Genomic DNA, 19,965 nt, shown 5'->3' on the forward strand with positions numbered 1-19,965 from the left:
ATGAAGAATTCTATAATTCAAATCTTTGTGCTACACTCAGCACGAGTTACGATCGCAGATCACGCGGTGGCTTCATCGGTGACGTTGACGTGGAGCTTCTGACCGCCCTCGCAGTGCAGGCCAATGCTGCAGTAGAAGTAGTGGACACCGACCTTCGTCAGCTCCAGGATGGTGGGTCCCACGAACTGCACGTCCTCCACGTTGGTCTGCTTGCAATAGGTGAACTCCTCCTCCTCAGACACCTCTATCACGTTTTGCAACCCCGTCGTGTACAAGAACACTGCCGCCCCCAATGCCAATCCATGTAGTCCCGCAGAACGAAGAGAGAAAACAAAAGGAAATAGTGATTGATCATTCATTTCTTTTCCTTTTGTTTTCTTGGATATTAAACTAAATAAGATGAGCATTTTAAGCTAATTAAGATAGTGAAATGGATGTCTTCGTGTTGTACTACGTTTAATGTAATGAGAATATCTTCTAATTAAAAGAGTATATTGATACGAACTGAGCTTATCCCCCACGAAGAAGCTCTGTTTATTAGCCCATTCCTCATAGAATGTCTTGTTGGGTGGGATCTTCCACCCATAGCTGCCTCCGACGATGTGGATCTTTTGGTGGGCTTGTGACACTGTCACAAGGCAACTCATGGCGACCACCAGGAGCAAGAGGGTGCGGTGCGCTTCTGCCATCCCCCCTGTTCTTCCCCTTCCCCTTCTGTTAGCTCTCGACCGTCTCACCTCTATGGCTGATTGGGGGAGCAAACGAGCAAGGAACAAGAACGAAGCAAAGGAAGACTTATATAGATCCATTCCTTAATCTTTATCTAAATTTAGCTCACACCCCATAGATGGAGCAAACACATCCACAACTTTTTTAGGTTGAGGCAGCAAATTTAGCTCTCTCTCTCTCTCTCTCATGCTTATCCTAACAATCAATCCACACACATTCTTTTGTCACCACCCTAATTGGCATTTGCGTAGTCATCGTAGTCTTAATGCATTATTTACTTGGTAAAAAAGATCGAGGTTTCAGTGAATTATCATATCGATGATACACAGAATTATCATAGCATTTTTATATATCAACGTCTATGTTTGATATATGATTATTGAGGGCATCACGTAAATGAAGATAATATGGTAGCTTACTTTGAATAGGGATCAGGTAAATGCCTGATGGGGAGTTTCTTGGGGTGCATCATTCATAGTTCATCTTAAATACTTCTAATACAATGGCCTCATGTCTCGAGTTCAGACACTTCGATGTCACAGCCATGGTCATTTAAGAAACAAGAGAAGGTAATGTCCATCATGATATCATACATTTGGTCAAGGAAAACTCTAGTGAAGAAGATGAAACAACTTGACACAGACGAAAGAGGAAGATAAGGATTCATCATAACTTTCCTTTCTCTTCATCTGCACAGCACATGATGTAGAGCACAGGGTTTTTTCCTGTACAGATGCCTCTCTTGGCACAAGATTGTGTCGGCAGGCATGAATTTGAAAGGCATGAAGGGGATGTTCGTCAAGCAGGTGCCTCGGTCTCGACCTTCCTCCGCACAAGCACCTCCCTCCTCATCTTCCGAAGCTTCTTGCGTCACTGTGAGCAAACCGGAGCACCCGAGGAAGAAGAAAAAAATGCTAGCGCGCAAGGAGTCCTCCGGTGGGTTAGTCCATGAGGTCCGAGGGGCCCAGGCCAAAGCCCCGGCTCACAAGGGGGCAATTGGGAAAGCTCCTCGTGGGGAGGGGAGCAGCAAATGCCGAGGTAAAGGGGCGTGTTGTCCCAAATCGATGCGGGATATTTATTGCACAAGAGCTTGTTCAGCAAATGAGTCCTTCTACGCCTTGTTTTCTTTCTTTTTTTTTTTTCTCTTATACACTAAGTATTTATTTAATTACTTATAAATATCTTTTATGAGATGTTAAAACTTGTCTATCGCGCATTCGCTTAAGCTAATCAATTTTTTTTTAGGACCTATATGAGGTTGTATCTTGGCTGACTTTTGCAGACGGATAATGCGAGGATACCTTATGATATAGGTAATTCTAACTAAGTCTATAATAGCACTCTTGCAATGCATTTATCAACGAATCATTTGTCACTTATGTTTGCTTGTACGATTGTTTGACAATATGTTTTACCTTAAGTTTGTAAGCTGCATAGTGACTGATCATCAGATTGGGTAAAATTATCCTAAAATTATCAAAATTTCACATGCCATTGTCTATCTTCTAGAGGCTATGGTTCGGTGGGAAATATTAGTCATCTCAGTTTCCTTGAACTATCCAGGTGGCATAGGACTAGATAGGGCCTTGGGATAGTGGTGGGTGCTTTTTGGATACACAAGTTCGCTTGTATATAATTTGTGGTATTGTGATTATTTTTTTACCTTATGAAGTTTTTATTTTTCTCTTCCTCTCTTTTCTCTCTTGCATAAGTTTTTGTTGAGTTGCTTACAAGCTACCATCTTTTATGAGACGTCGAGACTTATTTATCGTTCAATTTCTTAAGCTGATCAACTTTCTTTTATAGATTATTTGAACCTGTATGAGGTTATTCTTGAGTTGACCCTTTGCGAATGGATAATGTAAGAATGGCATACGACTTGGATAATTCTAGCTAAGTCCGTAATAATATAATTGATATCTATATGTTACTTGAATGATACCTCAATACCATATCCCAAGGGATTAGACTGAGCCCTACCTCAACCAACCAATCTTGTGCCCAAGTCATAAACCTCAACCAAAAAACCTACTATGGTGAACAAGTGCTCAAGCCATGCACCTTGATCCAACGATGTCTGAATCATACACCTCAGTCAAACATGACACCCCAGCGAGGAAGCGTGCTACGATAGACATGCCCCGGGTCATGCGGCCCAGAAAGAAGGCTCACTATAGTAGACAAAGGAGAGGGAGTCAAGTCGCCCGATCACCCACAACACAAAGATGTACCTCGAGCCCTTATATTAGGAACCTGAGGCAATTTGGGTTTCAGTGTGTATGAGTCCTTACTATCTCCAAAATTTATATATTCATGTGATAAAAGATCATATCTATAGTGTTTTTAAAATTTTTCTTTTTGACTCATCGATAAATCCACTGCATAAAAGTTTTTATTCATGTAATGAATTAATCAGTCTTTTTCTTTTTTATATGAATACAATTTCATTGATTCTTTATTTTGAATAGTACAACGTTGACTGACTCTATTTTTCCATTTTTCAGTACTAATCGAGATATTTTCTTCGAGAAAAATTATATTGATAATGACCCTTTAACCAGCTTTTCCATTTATTCATTCTAGACTTATTAATTTTTTTATGCCTTGATTTGTAATCAAATATTCCTCGTGTCATACAATAATACTTTATCTTGTCTTTAATAAAAGGATAGGTCTCGTGATCATGTTGTCTAAATAAACTGTAAGATTATGTTTCTTTTCAGATAGGAAAGAATTGATATTTCTCGTGTGATCTAATGACTGTAGCATAGAATAACAAATATCATTCATCTCAGCACTCTTTTAAACTCCCATTGTATGAAGTCATGGATCGTGCTTCACTCGCCCTTTGTATTGTCATTTAATCAAAATTGATCTATTTTGGTATTTTACAGTGAGCTATGATGTGCTGCAAAATTTAGATTTATCTGTTTCTATCTAAATCAAAATTTTCATTTGATTTAGATAGAAAAGAAAAGAATAATATATTTCTGCATTTATGAAAGAGAATGATTTCTTTGCACTTAAAAACACACCATATGTGTATATCTTTCGGTTTTAATTTACTGAAAATGGCATGTGATATATAGGAAATATATCATTAAATAATTCTAAATCATGGCTACATACGTATCCTTGACATACTAAAATGACTACCATTATTGATATCAAACCAATAGCGATTCATACAAGCTAAATCATCTAATCGGTAATTGGGCCAAAGAAACAATTTATATTTAATTAATTTATTTAAATCCGTATTAAGACGTTTGTCCTCATTTAAAAATTGCTCAGAGTTTCTTATGTTGTTTTTGTTGCAAAATACTAGATTTCTATTCACAATATCTCGATTATAAGAGTTGAAACAAATTAGAATTCTCAATTCTCTACAATGTCTAGAAGATAGAATATTTTTAGGAACAAAAAAATTATAATGATCTTGATCCCCATTTATAAATTATATTTATCAATCTAAGTAAGAGACAATATATCATAACATTATTAATCATTATTTGATTCAAGGGGTCATCCCATCTAAATTGAAAAATAAAATATTTTTTAAGGAACAAATCTAGTTTTCTTTCCTTATTTTTCTTGGATTGTTTTTTATTATTATCTTTTTTAATGTTTGATCTCGTGTAATCCTCTTCAAGATATTTATTTTGGTTTTGTTTTTGTAGATTTGGTAAACGATTTTATTGACCCTCTTTTTCTTGGAATTTTGAAATTCTATTTTAATGAAATAATTGATGTTTTGATTTTTACTATTATTATTTTGTTTTCATATTTACTAATATTTTATTGATTTTGATTTTTACTAATATTTTTTATTTTGATTTTTACTATTTTTTATTTTGATTTTTACTAATATTTTTTCAATTTTGATTTTTACTAATATTTTTTTATTTTGATTTTTACTAATATTTTTTTTATTTTGATTTTTTATTAATATTTTTTATTTTGATTTTTACTAATATTTTTTTATTTTAATTTTTACTAATATCATTTTCATAATAAATATTAGATAGAAGTAATTTGATTAGTATAATCCATGATTTAATCTTATATGCATCAAAAGGTAACATAAATTCTAGGAAGAACCAAGGTTCTAGATTTAATATGGTAGAATAATTTCGATTCATTCTCATCCAATCAATTTTTTTTTTTTGATGAGTCTTAGTCTTAGTATTTTTATCAATTCCTTCCCATCCAATTAGAATAATTTCGTGCACCACCAGCTCGACTCCTTTGATGAGTTCATCGAGAACACCATGCAAGAGATAGTGGACGAGTCCACCGACATCGAGATACGCCCCGAACGCCAGCACCACCTTGGCCGCAAGCTCGACTCTGACGAGGTCCCCCTCTCTTTTCCTCGTTGATTGGAAGTGGTCGCGATTGATAAGTACATCTGTTTCTTGGTTGATTGATTAGGAACATCATGCTCTGTCACTTCTTGCCGTGCGATCTATCAACTTGAATCGAATGATCTTTTCTCTTGAATTTATTTAGGAAAAAAATGGTTTCCCTCTTCTGAGTCATCTTGCCATGATATTTATGAGACTGAAGCACAAGGTTGATGATATGATCCAGTCAAGGAGTCGTGGCCCTATTGACATCCTCACCAGACATCTAGCCCAAGGGCGATATCGATATGGTGGGCTTCGATTTGGCGAGATTGCTAGATTGCTCATGGTGCTGCACACTGGCTCAAGGAGCGGCTGTTCAACCAGAGTGATGCTTACAGGATTCATGTGTGGTCTCATAGCTATTGCCAATCTTCAGACGAGTTCTTTCGAGTGCAAAGGTTGCAAGAATAAAATTGACATTGTTCAGGTAACATTTTTCCATCTTCTTTTAGTGTTCTCTCTCTTCCAACATGGTTGGCAGTTTAAGAGCTTAACCAACAACAAATATATGCTTATTTATTCAGAATAACATTTTGTAATACTTTCAGACATACCTAATGATAATTACCAAGCCACTCCCGTCATCGTGCAATCTTGTTTTGATCCCTTGCTTCCCTCGAACATAAAATGCCATGCATACATCCATCCGTTCTATTATTTTGATATGTCATGCCTAGATTTTTTGAAATGATAACATCGCTAACATGTAATGAAATATTGTCATTTGTAATTGGACATAGGTGCACATTCCATTTGCATTTAAGCTGATGTTACAGGAACTGAAGACTATGACAATTGCTCCTAGACCGTAGACCAAGGATCAAAAGAAGTGATGAGAATCAACTTTTACGATTGTAAAACATGTAAGTTTTTGGCTTAGAAGCACTGCCCTTAGATGATCGAACCATCAAGCCTTTGACTAATATATATATATACCTCTTTCTTTTCTTTTTTTGGAAAGGAAGGTTGTGCTCCCTATACAGGCATAAGCTAATGAGCAGCAGAAACTTGCCGAGGATAGAACGTCTTTTAACCCTTCATAAAAATCTTTGTAATTGTTGGATGTATTATGGTCTTGAAACTTTAGTACAGTTACTGTTCACAATGATTTGTTGTGCTTGATAGAATTTGAAAGCTTCTTGATTCCCCATTTGTAACATATGAAAGAGAATCGAAATGTATGGTGATAGGGAAAGTAAGCATTATATTGTTGACTCACCCAATCACAATGGTCTATGTTTGTTTAACTTGTTTTCTTCCTCCGAGAAAACCAAATGTCCTACGTTGCGTTAGCTCGTCTTTCTGTAGTGGGATCTAGTCATTGGAACTGTTAAAAAGGTACAACCGAGACCAACTCACATGAAGGATGAAGGCGATGGAAGACAACTTCTTCTAAGTCGATACTAACTAAACATCAGTACAAGGTGTCAGCTTCGTGGGAATTCTAACAAGAATCAAACTTATAGTGCTTATCGATAGCTACTATGATATCCCAGGTGGAGCTGACTCCTTTAGGAATCACAACAAGGTCTCCACGTACTGAGACGAACCCTCGCTGTAGGCTTTCACCTTCCCTTTGAGAAGATAGCACGTCTCTTGTGCATCAAACCTGAGAAGATACCTGCCCGGAGAGCAACCCCACCTATATAACAGCGATACGATGAGCTATTTATCCCTCAGAAACAACATCGACCCCAAGATGAGCTTGACGGTGGAGTTGTGTGCTCACTTGGGCCATGACCTGATTCCCAGCTCTAACAAGCGACACTTGGGTGGGTCTCTCTCCACGACGATGGCGAGGTTGGCGGCATCTGTTCGCGGCGGCGCATCCCCTGTCGACGACGTAGCCATGAAAGAAGAAGTCGCAGGTGAAGTAATAACCTGCAGAAGCACGAGAGAACAAAATTGCAGCAAAACGAGAAAGGCCAGCCTTAGAAGACAAAAAGGATGGGTTGTTATATAGAAGAGGAGCGCAAGTCGGTCGGTAGAAAATTTGCGTGGTTGCAGCATTTGGAGAAGACAGATTCCAAGGCCGCTCATGGGGGGGGGGGGGGGGGGTGCCATGTATTTGCTCTACTGCTGGTCTCGTCGACCTCAGGATGTCTTGATGTGGTCAAGGAAAAGATTCCCTGTTCATATTTCTGGCACCTCCAACACTAGTTATTATCCGAAACTATATAACAACAGCAGCAGCAGCAATAACTATTATCCATAACTATATACTGACAAAAAAAACAAAAGGAATACGTAAGGCTCTATTAGTGTTCGATGGCAGAACAAAAAAGAAGAAATATTAAGCTATGGAGATGTGTGCATCAGTCAATTAACCGGAGGTATATTTCGTTGATGAAACCCCGCAACGAAATGGCGCTGCCATCCGTAGAGACTTTGCGATGTGAGACGGGATCGACCGTCCATTCTGACTCGTGCTCGCCAAACTCGGGATTCGGGTCTCCACCTTAAAATTTTCCCACAACGAGCGGACGAACAAAGAAGGAAGCCAAAAACACAAAAAGAGAATCTTTTGCCCCCCTCTTCCTCTCTCTCTCTCTCCCATCTGTCTTGTTGATCCAACCAATTCAACGTACGCTCGTCCACCATTCCCCTAAATCTTTACATCATTTGACGTCATTCTTCTTTCTTTCGTTATGAGTCCGAGAGAAGGGAGGAGGCCACGGATCGACCGGTGGTTTTGAAGGTGGAGCCTCTCTCATCTTTCTTTCCTTTCTTCTTTACCCTCCTCGGCGGTGATTGATCAGGGGTGATGAGATCGGAGAAGGAGCGGCAGCGGCTGCGGGGCCTTCTCGAGGAAGAATCGGAGGAGGAACGATAGGGGTTTGATTGATGTTAGGTGAAGGCGTCGGCGCTGGCGTGGGCTGGGAGGCAAATCATCATCTTCTCATCGATGGAGACGTGGTTGTTGCCGAGGAATGCTGCTTCTGATGCTCCGCTTCCTAATTCTACCCGACTATCCTCTCAGATGGAATGGCAGATCCGGCCAATTATGGGAACCCCGACCGTGACATACAACAGGTAGGTTTTGTAGATTGAATTCTAGCCATTTTCAATCCCTTCCGGTGGGCACCTTTAGTATTTATTTTAATTTTAATCTTATTATTATTCGCTTGCTTCTTGTGTTGTTTCGATGTAATGAATCTTTGGTTTATGAAGATAATATCAACGAAAATAATTTTATTTTCTTTGTTCACGATTCCGGGATGCATCAATGTGTGTGAAAAAATAGCACTATGTTAGTTTTGGTATATGAACTATGAGATCAGATGTTGAAAAATTGACGCCAGGCAAAAGAGAGATCGATGAATGATATATTCTGCATCCAAAGTTTAACCATGGTTGGATTGATAGTTCTGTTCATTTATTCAGTTTCTTAATGTCTTAATGAAGAATAGCCTGTTTTCTCACATATTAGCTTGTTTTCTTTGAAACTTTTCTACTACACCTTAATAATAATAATAATAATAATAATAATCCTAGGTTTTCATGGAGGTGGTTCCTTTGTTCTGTTTTTCTTTTCCTCTCAATAGGTTATGTCTAGACATTGTTCATATGCTTCATTATGGTATGCTCCACATAGTCGTCATATTTTTGGGTCCATTTAAGATTTCTCAGTTACTATAATAAACATCACAATTATAGAGTTACTCCTTCCTCTTTTTATTTTTCGAAAGTTGTTTAAATAGCATGCGTTTAGAATTAGAATAAAACACTTTATGCATCTAGCTTCTCATTAGAATCCTAGTCCTCCTCTTCTTCTGAGATCTAGCTGAATGCTAATTGGGTGTCGGTGCAAGATCATCTGGCTTTATCAAATAGTTAATTATACTTCCAAAGTGTTAATGTTCCTCATTGTCATGCTTGTCCCCTAAGTAATTAGTAATTTAGAAAAATAAATACTTTTTTCGATGTTAACCAAATAGGGATGATCTGTTGTGTGAAACTTTGACATCTGAATTCTTTGCATCAATAAGGCTTTTACTAAGTTGTGCTAAGCATCTTTTTGTATCTTTAATCTATTTGTAGTACATCAACAGCTCATTTTGATAAATGAAATTTGAATTACTTATTTTTGTTGGATAAATTATGTGGATGAATCGCTCCACCAGATTTCTTATGCTAGAAACACATGTAAGTAAAAACTATATGAATATCATCCATTCTTCACAGGTAATTGATATTTTGAAGAGGCAAGAGTGTGTAGTACGACAACAATAATTGTCATCATAGTAATTATTACTATTTGATGAAAGGGGAGCAATGACTCAATTCACTGCATATGATACAACATCAAAGCTGTAGATAGGATACAAATACATATCCAGGTCTAACTGCAATTGATGATCACAGCTATCATCTAAAGGTTGATGTTAGAGCTGGAGTAGTACAAAAAGTGTAAGACATGTTAGAACATGTGATGTTTGGTGCTAGTCATTTACATATATAAGTTTCATCCAATTTTTTTGATATATTGGATCCACCTAGATTTTCTAGATCCTAAACCTTTTTCCCTGAAAGATTGTGGGAGATGCATTCCAACAGAAGCATAATATGAACAAATAAATATTTCCACATTTATGTATATGGTAGATGCATTGAATCTTTAGGTTAACAAAGAGCACATAAATGATGTAGCTCTGGAACCATTTTTTTCATAACATTGCTACATCTCAAAACAATATTTGCTATCCCAATTTTGTAGGCTGTTACAATTTCTTTGTTGATGTTTTGTTATTTTGTTTTAAAGTTGAAATATTTGCAAGCCAAGGTTGTGTTGGTTTATTCTATCTTCTATTGCACCGACTTGGTGGTAAATTGACGTTATTGTATTTAGCGAAATAATGATTTTAAATCTTGCCTTATGTTGGAGATATAATGCACGGATTGAGAAGTTTTATGAAAAGAGTATTTTGTGCCTTGATTTTATATTTAAATAACAAGTATATGCCAATAGGAGCCTAACTGTTGCTTTTGGTACGAATTATTAAAGAAGAATATGTATAATTAAGATCATAACTGATTTAATTCTGTAAAATTTACCTTTTTTGATTGATTTTTACATGATTCATCCATGATGTTTTGAAAATTCTATTTCCTTAGATCTGTATTGCAGTCATTTCTAAAAAAAGATGTCTTGATAGGAATGTTACTTTCTTATTCATAAGTTTTTTTTTTAAGGCACTCGTTGCATTGAAGAAAGGCACCCAATTAATTAAGTATAATCGGAAAGGAAAGCCTAAACTCTGCCCCTTCAGAATTTCTAGTGTGAGTTACTGTACTATCATGTTATGTCTTATTCCTGATATTTATTTATTTTTATCAAGTTATGTTTTTGTACAAGCACTTTATGAAATGGAGTTCGGGCTCTGTATCCCAAACCTTGCCAATAATTGGATGCTGAAGTTTTACGGAAAATATGTATTATTATTAATTTTAGACTAAGCTGAAAATCCTTGCATTCATCCTTTTGTACATAATCTGGAGGGTCAATTGTAGTTCTTATATTATTTGCCTATTACTATATAGGTATATAGACATCAGAAACAAATTTACAGTATTTGTGACTCTCACATTACTATAGTATCTCCACCGGTATATGAAAATACTTAGTTGGATTCAACCGTAGTTAAAAGAAAAATAAGCACTATATACTAGTTTAGCATCAATAATATTTATCATCAAAATTACTGATTTCAGTCATTATCTTTTTCTTTCATCTATGTTTTGATTCCTATTGGATGGGAGAAGGCATCATAATCTTCTAGGTTTTAGGAAATCAGAAAAAGAGAATCATGTTTTGGGCAGAAACCAAAGGAAAACAAAGCAACTCTTTATTTTCAATTCAACTTTATACAAAAATAAAATTAATTGCCAGAAAACTGTATGCATATAATTAACTTTCACTGAAAAAGATACAAAAAAAAAAAATCTGAACCCTTATCCTTGACATTTTAAGTGATGCAAGCTCAAAGTAGAAGCCATTAGAGGATACCTGCTCAATGATAACATCGACTCCCATATAGAAGCCTTGTCTCATCCACATGAGTTTGGCTACATAGACTATATGAAATCAAAATATTCTATTATTTATTTTAAATATTCATGGCCATTTATCATGTCAACCATATTGGTGTCTGTATATTTGCTCAAAACCGAAAATTTCAAATAATGAAAGCAATTTAGATTCATAGACTTGATAGCAGCCATCAGATACCATCATAATTACAAGTTCTGACACAAGAAGCAAATTGTATTTAGAAGGCATAAACATCTAGTGAAAATGATTCACCAATTCGAGAAGTGGCAATAGAAAAGAAAAAAATAAATAATTTACAAAGCATTGTAAGACTCCTATCCTAAAAGCTATGTAAAGATTTATGGAAGCAATAAAGGTATCATAAATGACCCTAATCTTATGAGGAGTTTGCATGGAAGTCAATTTCAAAATTCTGGAACTTGTATGGAAACTGAGCTACATCCACGATGACTAGATTTTATTACTATTTTTGGATTAAACTGTTAAATCATCCACTTTTAGCCTGATTTCAATTATGATTTTAAACTTGTGGCCAATAGCATGAGAACCTTAGACATACTACAGTATCAAATTTATTCATTGTGCTTTGTTCAGGTATGTTGCCAGTATTATGTTTTTCTCATCGTATGTAGTTATCTACATTCTACTTAGCGTTTATAATTGGCATCTAAGATTTAATTACAACTAAATAGAAATATGAAAGTTAAGTGAAGTTTACTGTTCTGATTAAGATAAGATGATGTTTTAGATATTTTGACACACATGTATATTTGTGTGTTCTGTAATTTTTCTCATCTACTTCTTCGGCCTTTAGTTGTTTCATTTTACAAATTTACTTTTTGTAATCTATGTTTATAAAAAATTCCTGATATTATTAAGCATTCACAGGACGAGACAACACTGGTTTGGTTTTCTCATAAGAAAGAGAGGGCTATTAAATTGGCTTCTGTCACAAGAATTGTTCCTGGACAGAGAACTGTAAGTTTTACTTAGTTTAGAACTGAGTAATATTCCATTAGTGTTCAAAAGATGAAGCAGAATTTGCCGGCAAGAATTCATCATTACCAAAGTCTAATTTTTCTTCCTTATTGACTTTAACAGGCTGTTTTTAGGAGATACTTGCGGCCTGAGAAAGACTACTTATCATTTTCTCTTATCTATAACAACGGTGAAAGATCTCTTGATCTGGTTAGCATACAAGACAATCACAACTTTTCGATTGTCATCTGTTTTACGTAGAATGTGACTCTTCTATATATCTTCCTTCTGCATAGATTTGCAAGGATCAAGGTGAGCTAGAGGTGTGGATTACGGGCCTTAAGGCTCTGATATCTACAGGACAACATCAACATTCTAGAACTGATAGCCACAGTGATGGGGTTTTCTTCTCTGATGTAAGTTTGTATCTTTACAATAAGCAAAAAGTCAGGCCTGACTCTTTTTTTTCTGGTTTAATATTGATTTTTCATTATAAACAGGTTTCTTCAACTTATGCTACCACAGCATTTCTACTTCTACTTTATATGACATGAGAGCTATGTACCTTTAGCTACCAATCCTAGTGCCTGTCTTTTGACTTTAAATTGAAGAAAAAACCAATTTGTTTGGTTTTCAAATAGTACTCTGTATTATGACAAGATTCAAGAACAACCACACTGGAAAAAAATACATTGATTATATTTATTTATTTTTTATTGATTAGATGGTTAGCTTTCTACCTGTACAATGTTAGCCAAAATTTTCAACAATTTATACCCACACAAAAGTGAAGTGGTTGCCTCTAGCCTTTTCTTTTTATAACACTTGATCTGTAAATTAGATCAAAGCCCAATTAAATTAAGTTAAAGTTCTGATAATTACTTTTGGGATGCAAACTTAGGTACATATATTACCAGCTTGATTTTAGACTATATAACTACAAAAACAATTCTTATGAAATGAAGAGTAGATATTCTGTTAACTGTACTAGACTTGCTCTTATTACTGCTATAGCTTTGGCAAAGAATAGATAGATCTTTCTTCTTGATGAATTATAACTAGAACTATCCTAACTATTTCTTTTCTTCAGGATGGAGACTCTGTTTCAAGTGGTCGTCCTTCTGGTGTAACATTAGAAAGCACTTTGAGCATATCCCGTGGCTTCAGCACAAAATTTCATAATCGTGATACTTCAGCGAGTTTACCAAGGTCAGATGTGGGGTCAGATAATGCAAATATGCAACTAAGAGCAAGTAACGGAGATGGTGTACGACTTAGTGTTTCAAGTGCCCCTAGTTCTTCCAGTCAAGGTTCTGGACCCGATGATATTGAATCTTTAGGTGATGTTTATGTGTGGGGGGAAGTATGGTCTGATGGAGTTTTGTTAGATGGATCAACAAACTCAATATGTTCAAGAACTGATGTTTTGATTCCAAGATCCTTAGAATCGAATGTAGTTTTAGATGTTCATCAAATTGCATGTGGTGTTAGACATGCTGCACTTGTTACAAGGCAAGGGGAAGTATTTACTTGGGGTGATGAATCTGGTGGGCAACTAGGCCATGGAAATGACAAAGATGTAAGTCGGCCCCGTCTTGTTGAGTCGTTGGTATTATGGAATATGGATTATGTTGCATGTGGTGAGTATCATAGTTGTGCTATATCCACCGCCGGTGACTTGTTTACATGGGGAGATGGCACCCATAATACTGGACTTCTTGGTCATGGCAATGATGTCAGCCACTGGATACCAAAAAAAGTTTCTGGCCCTCTAGAAGGACTTCAAGTTCTGTCTATTGCATGTGGTACATGGCATTCGGCACTAACTACTTCCAATGGAAAAGTATATACATTTGGAGACGGAACATTTGGTGTCCTTGGACATGGTGACCGAGAGACTGTAGCATGCCCCAGGGAAGTGGAATCTTTGAGTGGATTAAGGACAATCAAGGTTGCATGCGGAGTGTGGCATACTGCAGCCATCGTAGAGGTAATGGGGCAAACTGGTGTCAATGTCATATCTCGTAAATTATTTACTTGGGGTGATGGTGACAAATATCGTCTAGGTCATGGTGATAAGGAAGCACGTTTGGTCCCTACTTGTGTTCCTTCACTTATTGACTATAACTTTCATCAGCTGGCCTGTGGGCATAACATAACTATTGGCCTCACCACTTCTGGTCATGTTTTCACACTGGGCAGTACGTCTCATGGTCAGCTTGGAAACCCACAATCTGATGGCAGGGTTCCTTGCTTAGTACAAGAAAGACTGGTTGGTGAATTAGTTGAAGAGATTGCTTGTGGAGCTTACCATGTTGCAGTACTAACATCACGCAGTGAAGTATACACATGGGGCAAAGGTTCTAATGGCCGACTGGGACATGGTGATACCGAAGATCGGAAAACACCTACCCTTGTTGAAGCTCTTAAAGATAGGCATGTGAAAAGTATATCATGTGGTTCAAATTTTACAGCTTGCATTTGTATCCATAAATGGATATCTGGTGCTGATCAGTCACTTTGCTCAGGTTGTCGACAAGCATTTGGTTTTACTAGAAAGAGACACAACTGCTATAATTGTGGATTGGTACATTGCCATGCTTGTAGTTCCAAAAAAGTGTTGAAAGCTGCACTGGCACCAACTCCAGGCAAACCACATCGTGTATGTGATTCTTGCTATTCAAAACTTAAAGCTGCTGAAGCTGGTACTTTCTTGATAGGTAATAAGAAGAATGTAATTCCTCGTCGATCCATTGATATCAGGGAAAAGTCAGACCGAGGGGATATAAGACCTTCAAAATTCCTATTATCATCTAATACAGAACCACTCAAATATGTTGAAGCTAAATCAATGAAGACTGAGACTAAATCAGATCCTTTGTCAATACTGAGAGCTCCACAAGTTCCCTCGCTATTGCAGCTGAAAGATCTCTCTTTTACCAGCTCATTGAGTGCTCTTCAAACCGCTTTAAAACCAATTGTAACATCGACACCTCCACCTCCTGTAAATTCTAAGCCTACATCACCCTACTCAAGAAAGCCAAGCCCTCCACGCACTGCAACTCCAGTATTCTCCAAAAGCATTATTGATAGCCTCACAAGGACTAATGAACTACAAAAACAGGACCTCCAAAAGTTGCAAGCCCAGGTATGCTGCAAAAGCAAGCTTTTAATTAGTATGAAGATGTCATTTCATTTTTGTTCTTTGCAACCTTAAGAACATCTCTGTGCCCTTTTCCAGGTCAAAAATTTGAAAAAAAGATGTGAAGTACAAGAACTTGCCTTGCAGAATTCAGAAAAGAAAGCTCAAGATGAATCTGCCAAATTCAATGCTGCAGTAGAAGTCATCAAGTCTCTTGATTCTCAGGTACCCTTATAAATAACAATACATAATATTTTTGTAAAGATGAAAACATGTACACCATTCTTTCTGTAACCTATATTCTTTAGAAACTTGCAAATGTTCCAATGTTTTCATTGATATCACTGTCTCATGGTATAATTCACGGTATTGGATGCAAATTCACTTTCATGCTCTCTTGTTATCAGCAGTCAATTCTTAGTAGGCCTTTCTGATGATTGCAATTTTCTATGGTTACCTAATTGATGAACAAAGACCCTTAAGAAGTCTGAATTCACATTTGTTAAATGACTAATTTTATTATTGAGAAATTATGTCATGGTTAACTAATAAAACCCTTCTCAAAACTTCTTAGAAAAGTTGTTTATTAACATGCCCTTGGTTTGCACTTATCTATAGCTTCTTTATTATGTGAGGGAGTTTTCTCAAGGAGAAAGGAGCTTATGTTATTTCTGTTGTCCACACATAGAGATCATGCATGCCATTGATTCAAACTTTCACAGCCCCCATCTAGTTAGTCATCTATGAACATTTCACTCATATGCTTCATATTGTTATTAGACCACAAAAATTTGATATATCGAATTGCAAATTGCACAGAAGGATCTAAACTTAGTGGTTATATCTATTTTGCTTTCAAAGGAACAGTTTTGGCAAATTCCTATCTCTTTACAGCCATACTGTGAAATGAATAGTTGCTAATTAGATCATAGAATGCTGTAACTTATCCAGTTTCCACCAAATTTAATATTTTTGAAGAAACCACATGCTTATTGTAGCTTATACAAAATAATCACAATACTTTGTTGTATTTATCATTGTTATGATTTTTCTACTGATTCTTGTTGCCATGTTTATTGGCTACCATTTTCATTTGAAGCTGATGGACATAGCCGAGAAACTACCTCCCGAGTTTCATGATAGCTTGGGCGTCATGCATGGTCAAGCAGAAACATTCCTTAAGCACAGTGAACATGTCAGATCAGACTTTTCGTCTTCGACAATGGATTCTTCATCAAATTTTCAATCTCACCTGACAAATGAGGGAATTGACACTAGGTATGAGTTGGAATTATCACATAGTGCTATTGAAGGTGGTGCTCAAAACAGTAGTAAGTTGGTGGTCCCTGATAACAGAGAATCTACTTCACAACATAGCATTGACAATGGCTTAAAATCACCTCCAAGCTCTAGGCAAAGCACAGATGGAGAAGCAGAATTGGTTGAGCAATTTGAGCCTGGTGTATACATTACTTTCATACAACTAAAGAACGACATTAAAATGTTCAAACGGGTCCGATTCAGGTACGCCTTCTTCGCATTGGAAACCATGCAATAAATACTATTTAAGCATGTCACAAAAGACACATATACATCTCGTTATTGATTTAGAAAAAAAACTCTTCAATAGCTGCATACTCATCAGCAAACAATTTTTTCTTTTTTTTATTTTATAATTATCTTGGTAGAAAACGTCAAAGGTATGTTAAACAAAAAACAAAAAGAAAACTTGCAACATGGTGTAATCGAGATCAATGAACAAGTATAACTTTCATTCTTGAAAAAGGAATCCGAAGAAATTCTCCATTATTGCATTCACATTAAGCATTCTGACTTTTTGATCCTTGTGTAGCAAGAGAAGGTTTGCCGAGCAGCAGGCAGAAGACTGGTGGAACAAAAACAAAGAAAGGGTATTCAAGAAATACAGTTATCCAGGGCAGGCCACTGCCACATTATCCACGAGTGCACCAAACGAGGAGGAAGATGCAACACCATCCTCCTAGACTTAGCTGTTCTCGTTGATAGTAAGGAGCAACAGTGAAAAGAGACAAAAGGCACGAACTGACAGTGCAAGCTTCATGGCTTATGGAAGACTTCCTATTTAGTTGGCAATATTCTACTGCTAATCGAGGGCCAGAGCTTGTCAAGGGATAGAGATGACAATCTAGACAAGAAGGTTTGTTTAGTCATATTTTTCCACCATTGTTCTTTGTAACAGAGCTTCTATTCGTGGGTTATTCGTGGGTTGTATCATTGTATAGGTTCGTTCAACTTATCATCCAAAAGTTGTATTATATGCATCACAAAAATGTAATATACCATATTCTCCCCCTTAGGGCAGCGAATGATGACATGAATGTGCATAGAACGTCAGAGATTATTTGATTACGTATTGTTTCCCTCTGTATAGAGGACCCTTCATATAGTGATCGGACATAACGTTGTTTTTGATGAGGCAGGAGTATGAACAAGGTAATATGTGAAAAGTCCAAAAATACAAGTAGGAGTTGATATTACCCCCGAGAGTATGAACAACAATATGTGCATCAACATTCATACTATGTTCATTTACAATCCACATAACAAAAAGATCACGGTAAGAGCATTGCACCTTCCATATCTTCTTGGACTGCCTCCAACATCATCATCCCATTTGAAGGAGAGAGATGCTTGCAAGTTTCAACAATAAACACAGATAATCCATCCCATAACAATGGAGATTTCACATGATATTGTTCTCAATATCACTATTGTTTCTAAGGCAAAAATGAAGAATCCTATAATCCAAACAAGTGTTGTCTTCAAACTTACTCATGATCCCGATGCTTGAAATGACACTTGACATTGATTCATTGTGACTATGGCGACCACTTTTTCCAACCAAAGCATCAGCTTCCATGTTGACCATACTTGGCATCATTTAGTGATAGGTAGAATAGGAACAATCTTTCTGATCACGTTTCGGTGATACCTTAGTTTTGTGAGGTTGAGTCTGATCATGGCCTTCAAGAGAGGATTTGTGGGTTGAATGTCTTCCCATTGAATGCTTAAGGTCATCACCATGACCATTTATCATTAGTTGTACATCTCTTTGTTCAGATATATTCAAATTGCTCGAGAGATGTGGATGTTGTTTATTTTTCCAAGTTGTTTTTCGACGAAGCAGAGGTTGAATGTGCAAGTGGGGATTCCACCACTTGGAGACGACGACCAACGGCACAAATCAGCTTCTCCATTATCATCGAAGCAAAATAAACATTAGATTTCTTTTTTTCTTTTTGCTCATAATTTGAATGCAACATCAATCAATTTCGGGTGCCGAAATGTGTTTTCTACAGCTGATTTCAGTTATATGGCCTTCTTTCTGGTTATATTATCTTGCTTTTAGTTGTGTTAAGGTTTCTAAATTTCGGACATACTCTGATATAAATGCTTCCCTTCCGGTTGCATATGGAAATCAAGCATTTTGCTTTTCATGCTGATCGGTGAAATGACTACTCCTGGTCATTGCTTAATGAGTGTAGTCGGACTGAAGTGATTGACACAATTATTCTGTCTGATAGATCCAGTAGTTGGCCCAATTATTTCGTCCCAAGGTTGGCAATTGGGATGCGAACGTGGTCATGCGTTGCTGTCATCACTATGATCAATAGAAGAAGTTAATGTGAAATGGGGTCGGCGGATTACACATACAATTTTCACACAATGATGGAAGAGTTAATTAACGAGCAGGTTGGATCGTGCATGACTTGATCATATACACATATAAGGGCTTCGCCTAATGTCGTCGCTAGGCCCAAACCAGGTTCATAAGAACCAGAGTTTCAATGGTCAAGATTTGGTCTGATGTGTGATTTGAATCCCACGTGTCGGTCGTCATGACGACCATCCTTCCCGCAAAAATTGGATCCCATCGATCAAACCCCGCAACGAAACGGCGCTGCCATCCGTAGAGACTTTGCGATGCGAGACGGGATCAACCGTCCATTCTGACTCGTGCTCGTCTACAACTTAAAATTTTCCCACGACGAGCGGTCGAACAAAGAAGGAAGCCAAAAACACAAAAAGCGTCCCAAATCTTTATATCATTTGACGTCATTCTTCTTTCTTTCATTATGAGTCCGAGAGAAGGGAGGAGGCCACGGATCGACCGGTGGTTTTGAAGGTAGAGCATCTCCCGTCTTTCTTTCCTTTCTTCTTTACCCTCCTTAACGGTGATTGATCCGGGTGATGAGATTAGAGAAGGAGCGGCAGCGGCTGTGGGGCCTTCTCAAGGAAGAATCGGAGGAGGAACGATAGGGGTTTGATTGATGTTAGGTGAAGGCGTCGGCGTCGACGTGGGCTGGGAGGCGAATCATCAGCTTCTCATCGATGGAGACGTGGTGGTTGCCGAGGAATGCCACTTCTGATGCTCCGCTTCCAAATTCTACTCGACTGTCCTCTCAGATGGAATGGCAGATCCGGCCAATTATGGGAACCCCGACCGTGACATACAACAAGTAGGTTTTGTAGATTGAATTCTAGCCATTTTCAATCCCTTCCTTCCAGTGCGCACCTTTAGTATTTATTTTAATTTATAATCTTATTATTATTCGCTTGCTTCTTGTGTTGTTTCGATGTAATGAATCTTTGGTTTATGAAGATAATATCAACGA

General features: G+C 37.1%; 2 protein-coding genes across 3 annotated transcripts; one reads left to right on the forward strand and one right to left on the reverse strand.

Annotated features, from left to right (window-relative positions):
• On the reverse strand, positions 1-823 carry LOC135640924 (cucumber peeling cupredoxin-like). Its single transcript, XM_065155797.1, has 2 exons — positions 506-823; positions 1-280 (listed from the first exon to the last, which is right to left on the reverse strand). The coding sequence occupies exons 1-2, from the start codon at positions 807-809 to the stop codon at positions 60-62; spliced, it is 525 nt and encodes a 174-aa protein (XP_065011869.1). The 5' UTR covers positions 810-823; the 3' UTR covers positions 1-59.
• A 6,788-nt stretch (positions 824-7,611) lies between these two features.
• Positions 7,612-17,683, forward strand: LOC135641087 (PH, RCC1 and FYVE domains-containing protein 1-like). Of its 2 annotated transcripts, XM_065156124.1 has the most exons (9): positions 7,612-8,171; positions 10,332-10,418; positions 12,079-12,168; positions 12,292-12,378; positions 12,465-12,584; positions 13,259-15,316; positions 15,410-15,535; positions 16,410-16,834; positions 17,163-17,683. In XM_065156124.1, the coding sequence occupies exons 1-9, from the start codon at positions 8,124-8,126 to the stop codon at positions 17,311-17,313; spliced, it is 3,192 nt and encodes a 1,063-aa protein (XP_065012196.1). In that variant the 5' UTR covers positions 7,612-8,123; the 3' UTR covers positions 17,314-17,683. The 2 variants fall into 2 exon arrangements, with proteins under 2 accessions (XP_065012196.1, XP_065012197.1); XM_065156125.1 differs by lacking the exon at positions 10,332-10,418.
• The last annotated feature ends 2,282 nt before the right edge of the window (positions 17,684-19,965 follow it).

Source organism: Musa acuminata, chromosome BXJ3-6 (genome assembly GCF_036884655.1).
Source record: "Musa acuminata AAA Group cultivar baxijiao chromosome BXJ3-6, Cavendish_Baxijiao_AAA, whole genome shotgun sequence".
In the NCBI taxonomy this organism is placed as follows: domain Eukaryota; kingdom Viridiplantae; phylum Streptophyta; class Magnoliopsida; order Zingiberales; family Musaceae; genus Musa; species Musa acuminata.